Source organism: Salvelinus alpinus, chromosome 9, assembly GCF_045679555.1.
Source record: "Salvelinus alpinus chromosome 9, SLU_Salpinus.1, whole genome shotgun sequence".
Lineage (NCBI taxonomy): Eukaryota > Metazoa > Chordata > Actinopteri > Salmoniformes > Salmonidae > Salvelinus > Salvelinus alpinus.
This window is the reverse complement of record NC_092094.1, coordinates 71,993,437-72,017,602: the sequence shown is the minus strand read 5'-3', so window position 1 is coordinate 72,017,602 and position 24,166 is coordinate 71,993,437. Positions and strand designations below refer to the sequence as shown.

Genomic DNA, 24,166 nt, shown 5'->3' with positions numbered 1-24,166 from the left:
AAACTTCTTACCTGGGAATATTGAAGACTCATGTTAAAAGGAACCACCAGCTTTCATATGTTCTCATGTTCTGAGCAAGGAACTTAAACGTTAGTTTTCTTACATGGCACATATTGCACTTTTACGTTCTTCTCCAACACTTTGTTTTTGCATTATTAACTCAAACTGGATGTACCCGTAACTAGAATAATTTAATGCTGGTCTGACCAATCGGAATCCACGCTTCAAGATTATTTTGATCACGCGTACTGGGAAATGTTCCGGGCAGCCTCAGAGAACAACATTGATCTATACGCTGACTCAGTGAGTGAGTTTATAAGGAAGTGCATTGGAGATGTTGTACCCACTGTGACTATTAAAACCTACCCTAACCAAAAACCATGGATGGATGGCGGCATTAACCATGGAAAGAAGACTGGGAATATGGCCGAATATAAACAGTGTAATATCGCCCCGTAGCACTCACTTCTGTCATCATGAAGTGCTTTGAGAGACTAGTCAAGGATCATATTACCTCCACCATACCTGCCACCCTAGACCCACTTCAGTTTGCATACCGCCCCAACAGGTCCACAGACGATGCAATCGCCATCACACTGCACACTGCCCTATCCCATCTGGACAAGAAGAATACCTATGTAAGAATGCTGTTCATTGACTACAGCTCAGCATTCAACAATATAGTACCATCCAAGCTCATCATTAAGCTGGAGGCCCTGGGTCTCAACCCCACCCTGTCCAATTGGGTCCTGGACTTTCTGACGGGTCGACCCCAGGTGGTGAAGGTAGAAAACAACATCTCCATTTCACTGACCCTCAACACTGGGGCTCAACAAGGGTGCGTACTCAGCCCCTCCTTTATTCCCTGTTCACCCATGACTGGCAATGCACGCCTCCAATTCAATCATCAAGTTGTCATCAAGATGACACAACAGTAGTGGGCTTGATTACCAACAACGACAAGACAGCCTACAGGGAGTAGGTGAGGGCACTTGGACTGTGGTGTCAGGAAAACAACCTTTCACTCAACGTCAACAAAACAAAGGAGATGATCGTGGACTTCAGGAAACAGCAAAGGGAGCACACCACAAACCAAATTGAAGGGACAGTAGTGGAGAAGATGGAAAGCTTCAAGCTCCTCGGCATACACATCACAAACAAACTGAAATGGTACAAGAAGAAGTATACCTAAGGAGGCTGAAGAAATTTGGCTTGTCACCTAAAACCGTGACAATCTTTTACAGATGCACAATTGAAAGCATCCTGTCGGGCTGTATCACCGCCTGGTACGGCAACTGCACTGCCCTCAACCGGAAGGCTCTCCAGAGGGTGGTGCGGTCTGCACAACCTATCACCAGGGGAAAACTACCTGCCCTCCAGGAAACCAACAGCACCCGATGTCAAAGGAAGGCCAAATCATCAAGGACAACAACCACCCGAGCCACTGTTCACCCCGCTACCATCCAGAAGGCAAGGTCAGTACAGGTGTATCAAAGCTGGGAACGAGAGACTGAAAAACAGCTTCTATCTCAAGGCCATCAGACTGCTAAACAGCAATCACTAACTCAGAGAGGCTGCTGCCTACATAGAGACTCACTAGTCACTTTAAACAATGCCACTTTAATAATGTTTACATATCTTACATTACTCATCTCATATGTATATACTGTATCTTATACCATCTATTGCATCTTGCCTACTCCGCTCGGCCATCGCTCATCCATATATTTATATGTACATATTCTTATTCCATCCTTTTAAATTTGTGTTTATTAGGTAGTTGTTGGGGAATCGTTAGATATTACTGCACTGTCGGAACTAGAAGCACAAGCATTTTGCCACACTCGCATTAACATCTGCTAACCATGTGTATGTGACCGATAAAATTTTATTTTATTTGCTATAACTACCGGTACATTGGATAGTACATGGAAAAAGCTATCATTACAGTGCGACCTACTGTTTACACTAATCTGGTGATGCAGTTTATCTGGATAGTAAGTGACTTTGAAATAGGCAAAAGCAGACAAAGGACATGTTAGCAACAAAACAACGCAGAATGTCAGAAGCAAGTATGGGTAGCTGCAGCCTAATATGGCGACCAGAGTATGGGCGAGTGCTTGTGTCGAAAGGAGTGGGCGTATGGAAAGAGAATCAGCTAATTGGGGATATTTGTTGCCCCTCAAGACCGTTTTGCGTGGCTGATTGGCCTGCATGACGAGTCGATAAAAGCCAATCTATGCTTGATCCGAAAATGTGGTCGGAAGCTTCTTATGGAGGGTGTGACGCATTTACGGAGCCCCCAGAGACATGCAGAGGCCAAATCATGCTCCATACTGCATTGCCGTGCGCTTCTCAAATTTTGTAACAATGCGGAGGGCTATGTATAACTCTGAAGTGACATGATTGGTTGACGGTAGGTGGCGGTGGGAGGTCCAGTATAAACACAAACTCACTTCCAGTCATGGAAAGATGGCGCCGGAGGGTAGGGCTGCCGTCTTATCGGCTCTTAACCAAACATGCTATTTTGTTTGTTTTTTCGCGTTGTTCGTAACTTGTTTTGTACATAATGTTGCTGCTACCGTCTCTTATGACCAAAAACTGGGATTACTCACAAATTGCACGAGGAGTTCTTCTTCAACGAGTCGGACGCGAGGGATATACTACGGACACCCGACCAGGCCCAGATCCCCGTGATTGGAAAGGAAACGTAGGTTTCGCGAAAAGAGATCAGGATGCCTTGTGAGGATCAGGCGATGAGTGGCTAATCTGCCCTTGCCTTCCATTCTGCTAACTAACATTCAATCACTGGAAAAAAATGGGACGAACTGAAAGCACGTATATCCTAGCAACGGGACATTAAAAACTGTAATATCTTATGTTTCACCGAGTCGTGGCTGAACGACGACATTAAGAATATACAGCTGGCGGGTTAAACACTCCATCGGCAGAACAGAACAGCAGCCTCTGGTAAGACACGGGCGGGGGCCTATGCATATTTGTAAACAATAGCTGGTGCACGATATCTAAGGAAGTCTCAGAGTTTTGCTCTCCTGAGGTAGAGTATCTCATGATATGCTGTAGACCGCACTATCTACCTAGAGAGTTTTCATCTGTATTTTTCGTAGCTGTCTACATACCACCACAGACCGAGGCTGGCACTAAAACCGCACTCAATGAGCTGTACTCCACCATAAGCAAACAGGAAAACTCTCATCCAGAGGCGGTGCTCCTAGTGGCCAGCAACATTAATGCGAGGAAACTTAAATCACTTTTACCTCATTTCTATCAGCATGTTAAATGTGCAACCAGAGGGAAAATTCTAGACCATCTTTACTCCAAACACAGAGCCCTGTACAAAGCTCACCCTCACCCTCCATTTGGCAAATCTGATCATAACTCTATCTTCCTGATTCCTGCGCACAAGCAAAAATTAAAGCAGGAAGCACCAGTGACTCAGTGTATAAAAAAGTGGTCAGATAAAGTAGATGCTAAACTACAGGACTGTTTTGCTAGCACAGACTGGAATATGTTCCGGGACTCTTGTGATGGCATTGAGGAGTACACCACATCAGTCAGTGGCTTTATCAATAAGTGCATCGAGGATGTTGTCCCCACAGTGACTGTGCGTACATACCCCAACCAGAAGCCATGGATTACAGGCAGCATTCACACTGAGCTAAAGGGTAGACCAGCCATATCAAGGAGCAGGACTCTAACCCAGAAGCTTATAAGAAATCCCTCTATGCCCTCCAACGAATCATCAAACAGGCAAAGCGTCAATACAGAACTAAGATCGAATCGTACTACACCGGTACCGATACTCGTCGGATGTGGCAGGGTTTGCAAACTATTACAGACTACAAAGGGAAGCACAGCCGAGAGCTGCCCAGTGACACGAACCTATCAGACAAGCTAAATAACTTCTATGCTCACTTCAAGGCAAGTAACACTGAAATGTGCATGAGAGCATCAGCTGTTCCGGACGACAGTGTGATCACGCTCTCCGCAGCCGATGTGAGTAAGACCTTTAAACAGGTCAACATTCACAAGGCCGCTGGGCCAGATGGATTCATTAACTACAGCTCAGCGTTCAACACCATAGCGCCCTAAAAGCTCATCACTAAGCTAAGGACCCTGGGACTAAACACCTCCCTCTGCAACTGGATCCTGGACTTTCTGACGGGCCGCCCCCAGGTGCTAAGGGTTGGTAACAATACATAAGCCACGCTGATCCTCAACACGGGGGCCCCTCAGGAGTGCGTGCTCAGTCCCCTCCTGTACTCCCTGTTCACTCATGACTGCACGGCCAGGCACGACTCCAATACCATCATTAAGTTTGCTGATGACACAACAGTGGTAGGCCTGATCACTGACAATGATGAGCCTATAGGGAGGATGTCAAAGACCTGACAGTGTGGTTTAAGGATAACAACCTCTCCCTCAATGTGGTCATTCAAAGGAGATGATCACGGACCACATGAAAAGAAGGACCGAGCACGACCATTCTCATTGACGGGGCTGTAGTGGAGCAGGTTGAGATCTACAAGTTCCTTGTGTCCACATCACCAACAAACTAACATGGTCCAATCACACCATGACAGTTGTGAAGAGGGCACGACAAAACCTATTCCCCCTCAGGAGGCTGAAAATATTTGGCATGGGTCCTCAGATCCTCAAAAGGTTTTACAGCTGCACCATCGAGGATCCTGACGGGTTGCAACACTGCCTGGTATGGCAACTGCTCGGCCTCCGACCGCAAGGCAATACAGAGGGTAGTGCGAACGGCCCGGTACATCACCGGGGCCAAGCTTCCTTCCATCCAGGACCTCTATACCAGGCGGTATCAGAGGAAGGCCCTAAAAATTGTCAAAAACTCCAGCCGCCCTAGTCATAGACTGTTCTCTCTGCTACCAGACGGCAAGCGATACCGGAGCTAGGTCCAAGAGGCTTCTTAACAGCTTCTACCCACAAGCCATAAGACTCCTGAACATCTAATCAAATGGCTACCCAGACTATTTGCATTGCCCCCCCCACCGGTGTCAATTACCTCGACACCGGTGGCCCCCCACATTGACTCTGTACTGGTACCCCTGTATGTTATTTACTGCTGCACTTTAACTATTTGTTATTCTTATCTTTTTTTGGGGTGAATTTTCTTTAAACTGCATTGTTGGTTAAGGGCTTGTAAGTAAGCATGTCACTGTAAGGTCTACCTACACCTGTTGTATTTGGTGCATGTGACAAATACAATTTGATTTGATTTGAAACAGTTTACTCAAAGGATATGGTATGAATGCAAACAACACCGGGACACAGTGCCCTTCGCTCCCACTTGACAAGTACTAATGTCCAGAAACAGTGTGGGAAGTAGCTCCCTGGTGTCAGGGTGACAGTCACAATAAGCACACGGATGCAACACCCACCCATCATGATTACTTTTTAGTCAAAAAATAAACAATTGGGCCTCCCGGGTGGCGCAGTGGTCTAGGGCACTGCATCGCAGTGCTAGCTGCGCCACCAGAGTCTCTGGGTTCGCGCCCAGGCTCTGTCGCAGCCGGCCGCGACCGGGAGGTCCGTGGGGCGACGCACAATTAGCATAGCGTCGTCCGGGTTAGGGAGGGTTTGGCCGGTAGGGATATCCTTGTCTCATCGCGCTCCAGCGACTCCTGTGGCGGGCCGGGCGCAGTGCGCGCTAACCAAGGGGGCCAGGTACACGGTGTTTCCTCCGACACATTGGTGCGGCTGGCTTCCGGGTTGGAGGCGCGCTGTGTTAAAAGAAGCAGTGCGGCTTGGTTGGGTTGTGCTTCGGAGGACGCATGGCTTTCGACCTTCGTCTCTCCCGAGCCCGTACGGGAGTTGTAGCGATGAGACAAGATAGTAATTACTAGCGATTGGATACCACGAAAATTGGGGAGAAAATGGGATAAATTTGTAAAATAATAATAATTAAAAAAAATAATAATAAACAATTGTCAGTTTTATAACTGAAAATTTACAATTATTTGTGTAAAACTAACAATGAAATATGACTCAGGCTCATCCTCTGTCTTCAAAACAGAAATCCTAACGCTTGTGGTAGGGTAGTTGCCTGGTAAGAAATGGAAGGAAAAAAACAGCTCAATCAAAACCACCTAACCTATAGCAGAGTGCTTTCGACACACCCACTCCTTTCCACACGCCCATTCCTTTTCTTTCGACACACCTACTCACCCATATACTGCACTCTAGCAGCCATATTGAGCTGCAACTACCCTTCTTGTCAGAAGTCTCTGCAACGTAAGGTAGAGAACGGTCAGGAATTGACAAATGGGAACACTTTTAATTGCATAGACAACATTGTTCAATCAAGAGCGTCTAACCTATAGCAGAGTGCTTTTGACACACCCGCTCCTTTCGACACACCCACTACTCCAAGACATTCTTGGTCCGGTACACATCTATCTATACTTGTAGCACAGATAGAACAATGTGCCAGATATTTCATGTATATAAGTGTGAAGCATCCGTTTAGCTATTCCACTCACTACCAAATATGGCGATGAGAGGAAGCCCAGTGTCCGACAGTGGGAGGAGGTGGAGTGAGATGGATTTTGGCCAACATTATGCAAATGTCATCAATGAAATTTGATCTCAATTCAGTTTTCCGTTCCCAAAACTAGAATGAGTGGAACAGAGTGGACTAAGTTTTGTAGATTTTACACTTTGCCAAAGTTTTTTTTAAATTGCGTTGTTTAGAAGGAGTGCAAGGCTAAATTTAGTTATTGCACACGCGCACTTTACAGAGTAGGCGTTCCCTAACGGAAATTTGCAAATATATTCTAGAATGAGCCAATAGGATCTGCTAGCTTGTGCTTGACTCTGCCTACTATGACTCATTTTCATTTTTACAATTTTTATTTCACCTTTATTTAACCAGGTAGGCCAGTTGAGAACAAGTTCTCATTTACAACTGCGACCTGGCCAAATAAAGCAAAGCAGTTCGACACATACAACAACACAGAGTTACACATGGAATAAACAAACATGCAGTCAATAACACAATAGCAAAAATCTATATACAATGTGTGCAAATGAGGTAAGATTAGGGAGGTAAGGCAATATATAGGCTGTAGTGGCGAAGTAATTACAATTTAGCAATTAAACACTGGAGTGATAGATGTGCAGAAGATGAATGTGCAAAGGAGCAAAAAATAGAAAATAACAATATGGGGATGAGGTAGTTGGATGGGCTATTTACAGATGGGTTATGTACAGGTGCAATGATCTGTGAGCTACTCTAACAGCTGATGCTGATGAGGGAGATATGAGTCTGCAGCTTTAGTGATTTTTGCAATTCGTTCCAGTCATTGGCAGCAGAGAACTGGAAGGAAAGGCGGCCAAATAGAAATTGTTTTTGGGGGTGACCAGTGAAATATACCTGCTGGAATGCGTGCTATGGGTGGGTGTTGCAATGGTGACCAGTGAGCTGAGATTTGAGATTTGTTCCCATTGGAAACGACAGGCTATGGTCAATCTTGGGTTAGTTAAACAAATACTTCCTTGTAGTGCCTGCAAAATGACGCTTTTACCACAGATAGAAAAATGAAACAGATATTTCACCGGATGTATAAATGTGAAGCATGCGCTTTGCGTTTCCACTCAGTGCAAAATATGGTAGTGAGAGGATGCCCAGTGGCCGCGGTGGGAGAAGATGGAACGAGATGGATTTTGGCCGACATTCTGCTCATTGATGAAACATTTGATCTCAATACAGTTTTCTATTCCCAAAACTAAAATCTGTTACGAACAGAGTGGACTACGTTTTGTAGACTTTGCCATTTGTCAAAATTTTAAAAACGTGCGTTATTTAGAAGGAGCGCAAAGGCGAATTGAGTTACTACACACGCAAACTTCACAGAGTAGGCATGAACGCAATGTATGCTAGAACGCTCCAATATAGGATCTCGCTAGCTCTGCCCAACTTTTGCTTTTTCTGCCCACTGTGACTAATTTCTTCCCATTTGAAACGACGGGCTGTGGTCTATCTTGGTTTAGTTATATAAATCTTTGCTATAACTATTGCTCACTATAAGCATGGAACTAGTTAGTGCAACCATTTGTTTTACGGGGAGGAAAATGAACTGCTGCACCATACCATTGCATGAATTCATGGAAATTGGAAGCGAATGAGCTAGTCATCATTTTGAGTGGTTTGGTGAATGCTAGTCAATTTAAACTGCGTATATAAACATAACAGTTACTAAGTTATTTAAATATAAAAATTATCTTCTGAATAAAGACCGGAAGGTGTGTGGACGACGGGCGGCAGTCCAACTAGCTACCTTGGTAACTTCAAATAGGCCAGAATAAAGATGGAAACGATACTTGACCTACCAATCGAAAATAAGATATTTTATGCTGTTCTGGTGTTCTCGTGGACGGTTTATCTATGGGAGGCCTACCTTGCGTACAGACAGGTAATTGTTTACTTTGTTTCGTAACTGTCTCTGTCAATACCGCACAAGGCCCCCGCTGCTGCCCCATTCATAGACGCTAACTACTTTAGCGCCAATTGACAATAAAACCTTCTGACGGGTGATGTTTGTTAATAACCTCTACGGGATCGGCTAACGTAGGCTAATGTGATTAGCAAGAGGGTTTAAGTAACAACAAAAATTATCAGGATCTAGACATATCAGATATGGGCAGAAATATGACATTCTTGTTAATCTAACTGCACTGTCAAATTTACATGAGCTATTACAGTGAAAGAATACCATGCTATTGTTTGAGGAGAGTGCACAATTATGAATTTAAATGTATTAATAAACCAATTAGGCACATTTGGGCAGCCTTGATACAACATTTTGAACAGATATGCAATGGTTCATTGGATCAGTCTAAAACGTTGCACGTACACTGCTGCCAACTAGTGGCCAAAATCTAAATTGTGCTTGGGCTGGAATAATACATTATGACCTTTCTCTTGCAGTTCAAAGATGATGGTAAAAAAATTATATTTTACCTGATCTAATGTGTTATATTCTCCATTCATTTCACATTTCCACACATTTCAAATTATTTCCTTTCAAATGGTATCAAGAATATGCATATCCTTGCTTCATGTCCTGAGCTACAGGCAGTTAGATTTGGGTATGACATTTTAGGCGAAAATTAGCTTGCGGTACTTTTTTGGAAACATAAGGAATGTGTCTTTCATATCAGCCATAAATGCTTAATAAAAAACAAAATGTACATTAGTAGTTACACTTGTTTTAGGATTAGTGTTCCCACACCGCCATGTCTACATGTTACAACACTTGTTTATGTAAGACAAAGGCCGCCACCAGTACTAATTAGCTATCTAGCATGCCCTGAACATCTGGGTGTAAGATAACTGGGGTGGGAGTGTAGTTTGTCAGCTGGAGGCACAAAGTGTATGGATCTGTGCAAAACTACTTCAGTAAGTATATTTTTTATTTGAAAGATTATTTCTCACTGACATGAAAGATAAGGGGCATTTCAGCATATCTTCAAAATGGATGATTGTCGGAATTGTCGTTTACAAGGAGCCAAATGTGGGCGAATGTAATGGCTGAAGTGATTTCGAGAGCTAGATAGCAGCATGCTGACTCAGTTTCATTTATATTGTTTCAATACCATGTTTCAGTCCAGTTTTTATGCGAGTAAAGTCAAACCGTATTTAAAAAATAATTGTGCCAGCTGTGCTGGTAACGGGAAGTTTCTGTACTATTTTTCAATTGCTGTCGGATCATTTGTTTGTTCGACATGGTGGGATCTTTTTGTGTCGGTAAAATGTATTAGGTAAGAAATGGAGGTGGAAATGCCTTTATGCGGAAACATTGATATAATTACCAACGTATCGAAATAATGCGACGATATGGTGTGTGTGGTCCTCCCACTATGACTCGGAGAAACCATGGAGTTTATTAGGATACAGATTAAAATAAATTATGATGAACTACACAGGGTGGTGAAATTGCACAGTGATCTTGATGCTCTTTTCTAAAAAATATCTAGGGTCTTATTTTAGTGACATGATGATCAATGCTTGACTTCCGTTTGACAAATACAAATATTCTTAATTCAAGGCTATCCATAATAATCTCATCATGTAGACTAGACTACCCGCACTGTATCTGCAAGCTGTTGGCTAGAGTCCATGTGCCAAGACCAAAGTAGGCACATTTGCTATTTAACGCAGGTTTTGTGACAACTATTGGTAGAGTTGAAAATGCAATGGTAACACATTGAACTTAATATTTTTATTCGGTACATGACCAGGTAAGCGAAAAAATTGATTTTCTGTGCACTACGTCATAACGCAGTGATTATTATCCACGACAAGTCTGTTTGGACTTCCCACTGGTGGGAAAATGCGCATATTTTCTTGGTGCGTCTTTTGGAATATTAGCATGAATCTGTCACCAATTGAATGGTGTTTGCCAGTCTCTCAATATTTTTCCAAGAACAAAGCTGTCTTCAGGATTGCCTAAAATCAGTGTGATACCAATTGTTGATATACAGTCTGAAACAAAGCACTACAAAAACATGGAACGTTTCCTTACAAGCCAGAATGATGAATCAAATTTTATTTTAGCTACTCTACTGGTTGTCTGTGCAGTAAGTACTTCAGCTGGTTGAAATTTGAGACAAAATATCCACAGGAAAGTATTATTTTGTCAACTTTTTAGACCACCAGTACTGCCAAATGTCTGTTACCGGTTACATGCGCAAAACCATGTAGCTAAATGCCTGCAAGACCTTGGTTAGTTTTCTTGCTTGTACTTACTTCTGTCTTGTGCACGTGCCTTTAGTTGATGAGCAAATAAATCGGGATAGCCCCACAGAAACCTGTGTTTCGATCATACTTTCCTGTGGATTATAACACTTTCCTGTGGATATTTAGTCAAATTTAGACCAACTGAAGGACCAACCCCAAAGACAACTGGCAGAGTCAGTTCAAATGAAGTTTAGTCAACATTCTAACTTGTAAAGGACTGTTTGGAATTGTTTTATCTAAAAGTTAGAGATTTGAGTGGGTTGTCCAATCCACACTAATCTTTGTATTGCAACTTGAGACCCACTAGTCATTCTGGAACATGGAAATTGCCTTTAGGATTAGCTATATGAATGGAAAAATAATATGAATAACTTGTCTTCTAACCACATAGCGGAGGATATACAGGTCGACCATGCACGTGCCCCAAGAGTTGGGGAAGATCATGGACACGGATACCTTTGAGAAGTCACGTCTTTATCAACTGGACAAGAGCAACTTCAGTTTCTGGTCTGGACTATATTCAGAAACTGAGGGGACGGTAGGTACAACTAAACGATCCATTGGTTTGTTAGGACCTACTTTGTTATATTAGAACGTAGCTGCCTATATCTGCATACAGAGCATATCACCCAACAGAGGGAATTTTGTGTTTTTAACACTGTTGTTGTCTCATAGCTGATCCTGCTCCTTGGTGGAATCCCTTTCCTTTGGAAAGTTGCTGGGACTGTGACTGCTCGTTTTGGATTGGGTTCAGAGTATGAAGTGTGTGAATGCTCCACGGTTAAAATGATCAGTCCAGTATTACGAAGGTTTATTTTCTTGAATCATTCCATATATTTCAATGGTTCTTTTTCTTTCAGATCTTCCAGTCTCTTTCGTTTCTGATGCTTGCGACTCTGTTCAGTGCCTTCACTGGTCTTCCCTGGAGTATCTACAACACCTTTGTCATTGAGGAGAAGCATGGCTTCAACCAGCAGGTACCATGTCCAAACTCTCTGGGGACATTCTTATTATACAGGCAAACGTTTCGTAGTTTGAATCAATTACACTTTTTCGCTAGCATGGTTTTAAACATATAGTCTGTTTTTTTGTTGTTTTCTATGGTTCTTCTTTCAGACGCTGGGTTTCTTCCTGAAGGATGCTGTGAAGAAGTTTATTGTGACCCAGTGTATCTTGTTGCCAGTGACTTCACTGCTCCTCTACATCATCAAGATTGGTGGAGACTTCTTCTTCATCTACGCCTGGCTCTTCACACTGGGGGTCTCTCTGGTTAGTCCTTTCACCTAGGGCTGGGGCAGTCATGAAATTTTGTCAGCCGGCGATTGTCAAGTAAATAACTGCCGGTCTCATGGTAATGGACCGTGAATTAATATAAACACGTTTAGCATCTCCTGGCTTCCACGCATAGCCTACAAGCTACTGATGCAGACCTTGGGAACATCTACATTTTTTTAAGTATAATAAATCCATTTAATATAGCATACACCATCACAATAAATCCATGATTTATTTTAGACCAGTCTAAAGAAGCATGATATGAAGAAAATGTTGTCTATTTCAAAAGAACAGAATAGCATACTCTGAGTTGTCCTTATGTTAGGCCCTGATATGGCTATGCGATATGGCTGTGGGCTACACTAGTTCATTTAGTAGACAAGATTTGCTTAGAATTCCGTGGCATTCTTTTTTATTATTTTATAGTATGAAGAATACAATTGACTGTAGCAAAATAAAATAGAAAGGATATTTACTAAGGAATTGCGCACATACGGCTATTCTATGTTGAGCGGTTAACAAAGAAACAGGTTCTCCTACGTGCTTAACTTAGTTACTTATGCAACTTTAGTTGTGATACAAAACGTTGGGCTATATGTTTATTTTTATTTTTAATACATTCTAAGGCTGCATGATGCAAACCTAATGATGATTTCAAAAAAGTCGCATGAAAGGCATGAGCTCTGATTTTGTTTCTTGTGCAGGCTGAACAGTTCATCAGTCTCTCATTCACAATTTGACAAGCACTTGATAATATTCTCACCAGGACTTGAATTTCCTGGCGGCATCCCCCTTGTGTGACCATAATGCCCCCTAAAAAATCCATGCCTTTTGGCAGCCACTTGTGCACTTGGGCTGAATATAATAATTATAGTTCCCTTCTCCCGGCTGCCATGCTCCGAAGCACCTCTCACATGGCTCTCCCAGATATCTAAATTCTTATTAGCCAATGCCTGTCACGTGATCGGGTCCTTCTCACTGGCATCTCAGCTACAAGTGAAGACAGACACTTATTGAATTCCGAGGCGCATATTGAAGATGTTAGAAGAACTGTCCACACTTAGCCTACTTTTTGTCAGCCAACAAGGTGAGTAGGCTTAAAGAACTGCAAAAGCACTAGCCCAGGGTTCCCCAACTGGCGGGTGGTTTTATTTGGCCCCCGTGTTTTCTGAGCTTTTTCATTGTTGGACGTGAAGAAATATAAAAACACCAGGAAATCAGCTCCAACATAGAGATGTGATTGTGTACAAATGTAAGCAAGGTTTGAAATGATTGTTTTAGTCAAATATTATATATGTCTGGTCTTCTTTTGGTCAATTTGCAGACTACAAATGATTTGTAATTATGTTTTGGCCCCCGACCATCCACTCAAGAAAAGAAATCGGCCCGCGCCTGAATCTAGTTGATGATCCCTGCACTAGCCTATGTCATGCTATGCTGCTATCCCCAATAGTACAAAAGTTGACCTATTCTATTGGCAGAGTTGCAAAGAAAAAGACATATCAGACCTGCCAATGAAAATAAAAGATTAATATGGGAAAAAGGACAGACCCTGGACAGAGGAACTCTGCCTAGAAGGCCAGCATCCCGGAGTCGCCTCTTCACTGTTGACGTTGAGACTGGTGTTTTGCGGGTACTATTTAATGAAGCTGCCAGTTGAGGACGTGTGAGACGTCTGTTTCTCAACCTAGACACTAATGTACTTGTCCTCTTGCTAATGTAATGTACTAGCCAGTTTGCGCTGTTCTGTGAAGGGAGTAGTACACAGCGTTGTACGAGATCTTTAGTTTCTTGGCAATTTCTCGCATGGAATAGCCTTCATTTCTCAGAACAAGAATAGACTGACGAATTTCAGATGAAAGTACTTTGTTTCTGGCCATTTTGAGCCTGTAATCGAACCCACAAATGCTGATGCTCCACATACTCAACTAGTCTAAAGAAGACCAGCTGTATTGCTTCTTTAATCAGGACAACAGTTTTTAGCTGTGCGAACATAATTGCAAAAGGGTTTTCTAATGATCAATTAGCCTTTTAAAATGGTAAACTTGGATTAGCTAACACAACGTGCCTTTGGAACACAGGAGTGATGGTTGCTGATAATGGGCCTCTGTAGATATTCCATAAAAAATCTGCCGTTTCTAGCTACAATAGTCATTTACAACATTAAATGTCTACACTGTATTTCTGATCAATTTAATGTTATTTTAATGGACAAACAATGTGCTTTTCTTTCAAAACAAGGACATTTCTAAGTGACCCCAAACTTTTGAACGGTAATGTATTTCTAAACACCAATGCGCAGCAATGCACACACTATAGGCTATACACGCGAATGTTCCAAAATGCAATCAAATAGCAGGAAAACACCATTCTCAAAAGTGACCGCAAATGTAATTATGCATGTAATGCTTTATTATAAAGGTGCATTTTTATGGTGAAAAGGATCTTCCCCAAACTTGAAACTCATGCACCGTTTATGTATGCCAGTTAGGCTCTACATCAGTTGTAAAGTGGATTAATGTGCTTACCTTCTTAAAATTATCTGGCCACTTTAGGTGTGATACATATAGGCCTATGGGCTAGGCTATATGATGTGTGCAACTATGATTTGAAAAAGTCACAAAAGGCATGCACTGTTTCTTGCCTTACTGCACACGCTGGGCATCATTCACAAGTGATAGTACATATTTCACAAGTGAATGGCTAATATTGTCACCCATCAGACTATTCTTAATTTAATGTTGCCTTTACATATACTAAATAATATACAGTACCAGTCAAAGGTTTGGACACACCTACTCATTCCAGGGTTTTTCTTTATTTTTACTTTTTTCTACATTGTACGGTAATAGTGAAGACATCAACACTATGAAAAAACACATGGAATCATGCAGTAACCAAAAAAGTGTTAAATCAAAATATATTTTATATTTGAGATTCTTCAAAGTAGCCACCCTTTGCCTTGATGATAGTGTGTTGGGATATTGTCCTGTTGAAAAACAACTGATAGTCCCACTATGTCAAAAACCAGATGGGATGGCTTATCACTGAATAATTCTGTTGTAGCTATGCTGGTTAAGTGTGCCTTGAATTCTAAACAAATCAGTGTCACCAGCAAAGCACCATCACACCTCCTCCTCCACGCTTCATGATGGGAACTACACATACAGAGATCATCCGTTCACCTACTCTGCGTCTCACAAAGACACGGCGGTTGAAACCAAAAATGGCAAATTTGGACTCATCAGACCAAAGGACAGATTTCCACCGGTCTAATGTCCATTGCTCGTGTTTCTTGGGCCAAGCAAGTCTCTTCTTCTTATTGGTGTTCTTTAGTAGTGGTTTCTTTGCAGCAACTAGACCATGAAGGCCTGATTCACGCAGTCTCCTCTAAGGGCTTTATAAATACATTTGATTGAACAGTTGATGTTGAGATGTATCTGTTACTTGAACTCTGTGAAGCATTTATTTGGTCAGCAGAAAGAAGAAACTTAGTTCTTCAAATTTTACGGATTGACTGACCTTCATGTCTTAAAGTATTGAAGGACTGTCATTTCTCTTTGCTTATTTGAGCTGTTCTTGCCATAATATGGACTTGGTCTTTTACCAAATAGGGCTATCTTCTGTATACCACCCCTACCTTGTCACAACACAACTGATTGGCTCAAACGCATTAAGAAGGAAATAAATTGACTTTTTATTTTTTTTTACTTTTAAGAAGGCACACCTGGTAATTGAAATGTATTCTAGGCAAAGGGTGGCTACTTTGAAGAATCTCAAATATAAAATATATTTTGATTTGTTTAACACTTTTGGTTACTACATGATTCCATATGTGTTTTTTCGTAGTTTTGATGTCTTCACTATTATTCTACAAAAGATCTACCCTGGAATGATTAGGTGTGTCCAAACTTTTGACTGGTACTGTATGTGTGAAATTAGTTTTGATTTAGAATGGACCATTATCATGCACCTGTCTCGGAACAAAAATACATGTAATCTATGCACTTAAATAGTGAATGGAGGACGCTTTTCCCGTAGTTCATTTTCATGGCAAATAAATATAGTAGGCCTAGCCTATAGAAAGTGAATGGGATCCTCCTCTTTTTAATAGAGGCCATCAACTATGTTTTCTCATGCAATTGCAGAGCCTATAGAAATGTTGAGCTCATGGGCTCTCAAGTGTTTGATTTTCAAAGACATTTGCATTGATGTCAGTTATTAGAGGGACAATAGAGTGCTGAGTACCAGTCAGTTAGCACGTTTGGTAGGCTACTAATGACCATCAGCAGCCTCAGAGTTTGGAGAAACCTAGTTACCGTGACTAAACGGTCAAGTGGAATTTGACTGCTGGCATGACTCATGTGGTGGTAATACGGTCACCGTAACAGCCCTACTTTCACCTCCTTGCTACCTTGAAACAGCAGTTTTATAGGCTCAAGCAATTTAATTATGCTTAATGGGTTAAGCTATAGTCAAATTAGTCGATAAGTATTTAATTCTGATCATTCTTCCTCACTCTTAGGTGCTGGTGACCATCTATGCTGATTACATTGCTCCCCTATTTGACAAGTTTACTCCTTTGCCAGAGGGCGAGCTGAAGGAAGAGATTGAGAGCATGTCCAAGTCTATCAATTTCCCCCTCACTAAGGTCTATGTAGTAGAAGGTAAGGCACAATACATTAACTCAACTAGTTTTGTCCAAAAGATGGGACTGCTTTCACTGTATCTATAGTTGTTTATCATCAGAGGAGACCAAAGCATAATGGGCGCTGAGGAGACCAAGGCATAAGTGGGAGGTGGTCACATTTTCGCTGTAACATATGGACAGTAAAGTTGTATTGTAATTAGGTCTGTCAAGCGCTAAAAACATTTAATCGAATTTGCTAAAATTAAGCTGTAATTTACGAATTTTTTATACAAAACATTTTACAAGAATATTGACGTCTTGATTTTTGTCTTAAGGTTACGGTTAGGTAAATTGAGGAACCACACTTTCTTTAACCTCAATATCAACTTGTTTTTAGCTTTATAGATTATCTATTTGTGATTTTTTTCAGTGTATTTTGAATGTTTCGGATAATTTAATTAAATCACGATTTAAAAAAAATGTAGTGCACTAAAATTGCAAAAAGTTAACTGATTTAACTCTTGACAGCCCTAGTTGTAATGATCTGTTTTGACCTACTCTTCCAGGTTCCAAGCGCTCCTCCCACAGTAACGCTTACTTCTATGGGTTCTTCAAGAACAAGCGCATAGTGTTGTTCGACACCCTGATGGAGGACTACTCTCCCCTCAACAAGGACGGAGAGCCAGAGAATGTGCCTGCAGAGGAGACTGACACACCAACTGAGGCCAAAGCCAAGCCCAAGGTCAGACGTACTCCTTTACACAGAGAACTGTGTGTCAACATGTTATTAATCTAAAATACTGAAAGAAGGTTCAGGACTGCAACTTGATTTCCTTCAATTATATTTATTGCTGAAACAAGCTTCTTCAAAGCACTCCATTATTACTGAGCACGGCTTCAGCATTACCAAACATTTTTGTAATCTTGGTTAGAGCTCCGCAGCACACTACAATTTTCATGTTATGAATCTAATTTGTTGAGGGGTCCTATCATAGAAACCAATAAGATGGTATACTAGTATTTGTAGTCAGTGTTTCATACATACTTCATACATCAAGCTACTCTTTTCAGAACAAGAAGCAAGGCTGCAACAACCCAGAGGTCTTGGCCGTATTGGGCCACGAGCTTGGCCACTGGAAGTTGGGCCACACTGTGAAGAACATTGTCATCAGTCAGGTTTGTTTGGAAATTCCCTTGATATGCATTTGCATGTCACATCTATACCAATATTCCACTCTTGCAGATCCTGGAAATTCACATGCTGATGTAGAAATGTCAATAACCATGTTACCATCCACAGTTTTTATGCGAGTAAAGTCATAGTGTAAAAAAAGTATAATAATCACGACAGCTGTGATGGAAACGGAGTTTCGGTACAATTTTATAAATGCCGACAGATCATTTGTTCATTTGATATGGTGTGATATTTTTGTGTCGGTAAAATGAATTATCTAATTACGTAGACTAGTCTACCCAACTCAACAGTTTTTGTGACAAAACTATCGGTAGAGTTGAAAATGCGATGGAAACGCATTGAACTTAAAAATGTTTAGGTACATAACATAAGCTAAAAAAAAAAGTAAATTTAGTGTGCACTATGTCATCACGCACTGATTTTTATCCACAACAAGTCCGTTTGGTGGAATCACCACCGGTGAGTGAATAATTTTTCTGAAGGTTTTATTTATTTATATATATTCGCATTAAAATCTGTCGCCAATTGAATGGAAACCTTGTTAATGGTAACATTTTTCTCCCCTGCCTCTGTTCTTGCAGATGAACTCCTTCCTGTGCTTTTTCCTCTTTGCTGTGTTGATTGGACGAAAGGAGCTATTCATAGCCTTTGGTTTCTATGACAGCCAGCCCACGTTGATTGGTTTGATGATCATATTCCAGTTCATCTTCTCCCCATATAATGAGGTGAGTGACTCCCATCTCCTAAACAATGCATTTTATTATTGCACTGTATTATTGACTATATGTTTGTTTTACTCCATGTGTAACTATGTGTTGTTGTATGTGTCGAACTGCTTTGCTTTATCCTGGCCAGGTCGCAATTGTAAATGAGAACGTGTTCTCAATTTGCCTACCTGGTTAAATAAAGGTTAAATAAAAAAATAAAAAAATAAATGCATTTTATATCTAACATCTTAATACACTTCAGTGGAGGCCTTAGATGTTAGCGCTGCAAGTGCTGTGCAGTGTTTGTTTTGCGAAAATACCTTGGGCGTAGTAGCAAATATTATCCAACGAAATATACAACTAAACCTACAATATAGAGTATCTATTAAAGGATATAAAATGTGTAAGCAAATCTCTATTTTTGATGGAAATGGCATGTTATACTTTCTCATCCTCATTGTGCAGTAAGGCTCAGAATTGTGCATTTTTTTACATTCTCCAAATACGTCCTTTTAGTAGAGTCCTTTTTGAGTTTGGTTCGATTATTTTTTTAATAAATCAGTTTTTGGTTTAGATTTATTTTTGTAAACATTAAATGCATTATGTGGGTTTAATGCTGTAACAACACAGAATAAAACAATTAATAAAAGTCCCATGATGGTAGTGACTGCCCATTACTGCTTATCACTTATTAACCATAATTTATTCATATTACTTTACTTTAATAAAATATGTGTTGTGTGTATATTATATTACATTTTATTATGTCTTTATTATTTCATTCTTAGTCATTTTATCTATAAAGAGCGAGCTGCTTTCTATGAAGAAATACTAAAATTGTGATTTTGTCAGACAGCAAAGTAAATAAGACATACTTTTATGACTGCTGATTACCAACTATCAATCACTTAGATCATGTACTTTCAGGTAGAGACCTCGCAAACCAACTGCTCTCTATCTCTCGCATATCGCATATTCTTCTGTCTCTTTTACGTAGCAGGCGTAAAAGAAACAGACTGGACAAGTAGGCGCACAATGGATTATGGTTATTGTAGTTAATTACCACATTTTCTGCGCTACACTATCGATTATTGGTCTGTTGGAAACTACAACACCCTACTACATCGCACAATTTGAGAATTCAAATAACTGAAGCATTGAAAATAACGCATTTCAGTTAATCGCTCAGCACTATCTTTTCGAAATGGAAAAGCTCTCAGTATAGTGATGCAGGTTTTTAGAGGTTGTACACATGAAATTGTCATTCCAAACTTGATCCGCACCGTTATATTCCATTTTGTTGCTACACGAGTGATACCTCTCCATCCATTCTAGCAGCAGGCTGTACAGAGAATGGAACAGCTGGATAGGGGAAACAGCTGGTATCGCACAAAATGAAGTATTACGTTACCGCTAAAGTTCGCAATGACAATTCCATATGTACAACATCTAAAGACCTGCATCACTGTACTGAGAGCCTTTCAGATTTCCAAAAGGACATATTTGGATGTTTTTGGAGCATTTTTCTCCTGAGTCTCCGTACTGCACAATGAGGACGTGAACCGCTGGTTGGGGTAAGTTTATAAAAAAAAAACATGACATTTACATAAAGAAATTGAGATTTGGTTGTAAAAAAAGCAAAGTTGAAGTTGTTTTATTAGTCGTACTGTATGTACGGCATACGCATGGTATACATCGTCCAACAAAATGCTTACTTGCTGGATCCTTCTCGACAATGCAACAACAATAATACATAGTAAAAAATAGAATACGAACATAAAGTAAATGGCAGTAGAATATAATAAATGTTTGAGTGCAAGTAAACTCAGCAAAAAAAGAAACATCCTCTCACTGTCAACTGCGCTTATTTTCAGCAAACTTAACATGTGTAAATATTTGTGGGAACATAACAAGATTCAACAACTGAGACATAAACTGAACAAGTTCCACATACATGTGACTAACAGAAATGGAATAATGTGTCCCTGAACAAAGGGGGGTCAAAATCAAAAGTAACAGTCGGTATCTGGTGTGGCCACCAGGTGCATTAAGTACCACAGTGCATCTCCTCCTCATGGACTGCACCAGATTTGCCCGTTCTTGCTGTGAGATGTTACCCCACTCTTCCACCAAGGCACCTGCAAATTCCCGGACATTTCTGGGGGGAATGGCTCTCACCCTCCAATCCAACAGGTCCCAGACGTGCTCAATGGGATTGAGATCCGGGTTCTTCGCTGGCCACGGCAGAACACTGACATTCCTGTCTTGCAGGAAATCACGTACAGAACGAGCAGTATTGTCATGCTGGAGGGTCATATCAGGATGAGCCTGCAGGAAGGGTACCACATGAGGGAGGAGGATGTCTTCCCTGTAACGCACAGCATTGAGATTGCCTGCAATGACAACAAGCTCAGTCCGATGATGCTGTGACACACCGTCCCAGACCATGACGGACCCTCCACCTCATCGATCCCGCTCCAGAGTACAGGCCTCGATGTAACGTTCATTCCATCGACGATAAATGCGAATTCGACGATAAATGCGAAAATCGCCCCTGGTGAGACAAAACCGCGAATCGTCAGTGAAGAGCACTTTTTGCCAGTCCTGTCTGGTCCAGCAACGGTGGGTTTGTGCCCATAGGCGACGTTGTTGCCGGGGAGGACCTGCCTTACAACAGGCCCACAAGACCTCAATCCAGCCTATTGCGGATAGTCTGAGCACTGATGGAGGGATTGTGTGTTCCTAGTGTTGTAACCTTGCAGCATGCCTAAGGCACGTTCACACTGATGAGCAGGGGCACTGGGCATCTTTATTTTGGTGTTTCTCAGAGTCAGTAGAAAGGCCTCTTAGTGAACAAGCATGGGAAACAGTGTTTAAACCCTTTACAATGAAGATTTGTGAAGTTATTTGGATTTTTACGAATTATCTTTGAAAGACAGGGTCCTGAAAAGGGGAGTTTATAATACAGGAAGGCACAATTTATTGTACAATATTTACATCTGTTTTGGGGAAGGAGTGTACAAATTGATCAGTATAATAAGAATATGGTAGTAGCAGTACTGATGTGTGAGGAGAATCAGAGCAGGTGGTCTCCTTTTTAAGTCAGCTTTAAACAGAAAATGTTGTTAAAATGGAGATGAGGATGGGATGCTAAGAGTACCTCTGACACTTCACTGAGGAAAACTGAAATGGTTTCACATTCCTACCTCCAGGTCCTGTCCTTCTGTCTGACGGTCTTGAGCCGCAGGTTTGAGTTCCAGGCAGACGCCTTTGCGCGGGGCATGGGCCGAGCCTCAGAGCTCTACTCCGCCCTCATCAAGCTCAACAAAGACAACCTGGGCTTCCCTGTGGCCGACTGGCTCTTCTCCATGTGGCACTACTCCCACCCTCCCCTCCTGGAGCGCCTACGGGCCCTGGGAGGCACCAAGCAGGACTGACGGGCCCTGAAGGGAGAGCCACGTCTGCTGCCTCTCCCCAAGGGCCTCCGCAAGCCACTTCTGGCCCTTTGATGTCCTCCCCACCCCCATCTTTCTTGCTGTTGCCCTGTTTTTGTTATCCTTTATCCTCACCAGTAGGTTCTTTTTTTCAATTTCGAACTTGCACAATACCAAAATGTTTTGATGAGACGACGAAGATATCTCGTCTATGCTTATTCTAGGCAAACATGAAGATACAGATGTCATAAACACAAAACCATTGTGGGCATAAATAATTGCCTTAATGTTATTTTAAGCACTTGCCACTAGTACAGGTCACATTTATCAAGGATTGCTCATTATATTTCAGCAAGGTTTTTATTTCTTACTCAGTTTTATTTACTTCCCTAAGAATTCGTCATTCCAAATGTTTTCTCATTAAACCTCAAATTGTATTGTAACGGTCCCGGTCCAATCCATTTTTAGAGGGGTTTGAAAAAGAAACTGTGCTCCCCGATTTATCAAGTGTCAATAGGATGTTTTGCTTGTACAGAGAATGGGCCATCAATTAATTAATTAATAGTATAAACTGCTGCCTAGGCTGGTCGACTGGCTCAATCTACAACTGTTATATATAGTTTGAGTGCCTGTGACTTCCCAGGGATCTGTGACTTGTGATAGTTTTTAAGTAAAGCTTTGGCCAGTGAATTCACTATTTAGGTTACATTTCTTCGCATTTCTTTTTGACACAATTTCATTTTTTTTTATGCACTTGTTTGTAAACAATGGTCTGACCATACTGTACTTGTAAATAATTGATTGGCGATTAGCTTTGCAAAAGGAGAAAAAAGTGTACGCAAACTTTTGACCTATTTGAATGTGGTTTGGAATCTTCTGTTAATGTGTTATTGTTTAGTTCTCTACTTCTGGTGCCTATGTGCGAGGTTTGACTGACAAAGGCTGGGGGACTGGGGTGGCTATAAGTCACCTCACATCACAAAACTCAAGTGTTTGGTTTGATATAGGACATACAGTACTTTTCTTGCAGTATTGTGAATAAAGTCCCTCACAGCAGCTGTCCTATTTGTCTCACCTTTGCTATGGTAATGGTAGTGAGTCATGTGATATACAGTGAGCTCCAAAAGGCTCTGTACTCCAGCACTTTGGATTTGAGGGCAGCTTCATCCATATCAGGTGAACCGTTTTAGAAATTACATCACTTTGTACAAACTCCCCCCATTTTAGGGGACCTAACATTTTAGGGGATTCACTTTTAAAGTAGTAAAAGGTTATTTGATCCCATATTCATAGCACACAATTCATGACTACATCAAGCTTGTGACTGCAAATTTGTTGGATGCCTTTGCTGTTTCAGATTATTTTGTGCGCAATAGAAATTAATGGTAAATAATGTATTGTGTCATTGTGGAGTCACTTTTATTTTTATTGTACCTACATGCTAGGCAGTGTCTAGCAATTTTGGGGGGCCTTTCACAAAGACTCCAGCCACCCGAGACAGGGACTGTTCTCCATGCTCTCATCTGGCAGGCGACACTGGTGCATCAAGGCTTAGCAAACAGACTTCTAAACAGCTTCTATCCCCTGACCATAAGACTTATGGCTAACAGCTACTGCTCTCCCTTTCCTACACACTATCCACACTGACTCGAGGCACATCCACAGGTCTAACCACTCAGACACAACCTATGCTGTTGCTAAAATGATTATTGATTACTCCATTACGCTGCTGTCCATTGATTGTCATTACCATTAGTATCTATTTATCCACTATTACTCCTGTTTACAAGTATACACAGTGTACAAAGCATTAAGAACACCTGCTCTTTCCATGACAGATTGACCAGGTGAATCCAGGAGAAAGCTATGATCCCGTATGGATGTCACTTGTTAAATCCACTTCAATCAGTGTAGATGAAGGGGAGGAAACAGGTTAAAGAAAGATTTTTAAGCTTTGAGACAATTGAGTCATGGATTGTTTGTGTGCCATTCAGAGGGTGAATGGGCAAGACAACTAAGTGGTAGTAGGTAGGTACCAGGCGTACCAGTTTGTGTAAAGAACTGGAACACTGCTGGGTTTTTCATGCTCAACAGTTTCCCGTGTGTATCAAGAATGGTCCATCACCCAAAGGACATCCA

At 41.4% G+C, this 24,166-nt stretch overlaps 1 protein-coding gene across 1 annotated transcript; it reads left to right on the top strand.

Annotated features, from left to right (window-relative positions):
• Positions 1-8,084: 8,084 nt before the first annotated feature.
• LOC139530582 (CAAX prenyl protease 1 homolog) lies at positions 8,085-23,083 on the top strand. The gene is made up of 10 exons (XM_071327119.1): positions 8,085-8,459; positions 11,178-11,324; positions 11,462-11,548; positions 11,647-11,763; positions 11,903-12,055; positions 16,587-16,728; positions 17,258-17,433; positions 17,763-17,867; positions 18,468-18,611; positions 21,806-23,083. Exons 1-10 carry the CDS (start codon positions 8,355-8,357, stop codon positions 22,028-22,030), a joined length of 1,401 nt encoding a protein of 466 aa, XP_071183220.1. The 5' UTR covers positions 8,085-8,354; the 3' UTR covers positions 22,031-23,083.
• Positions 23,084-24,166: the final 1,083 nt, after the last annotated feature.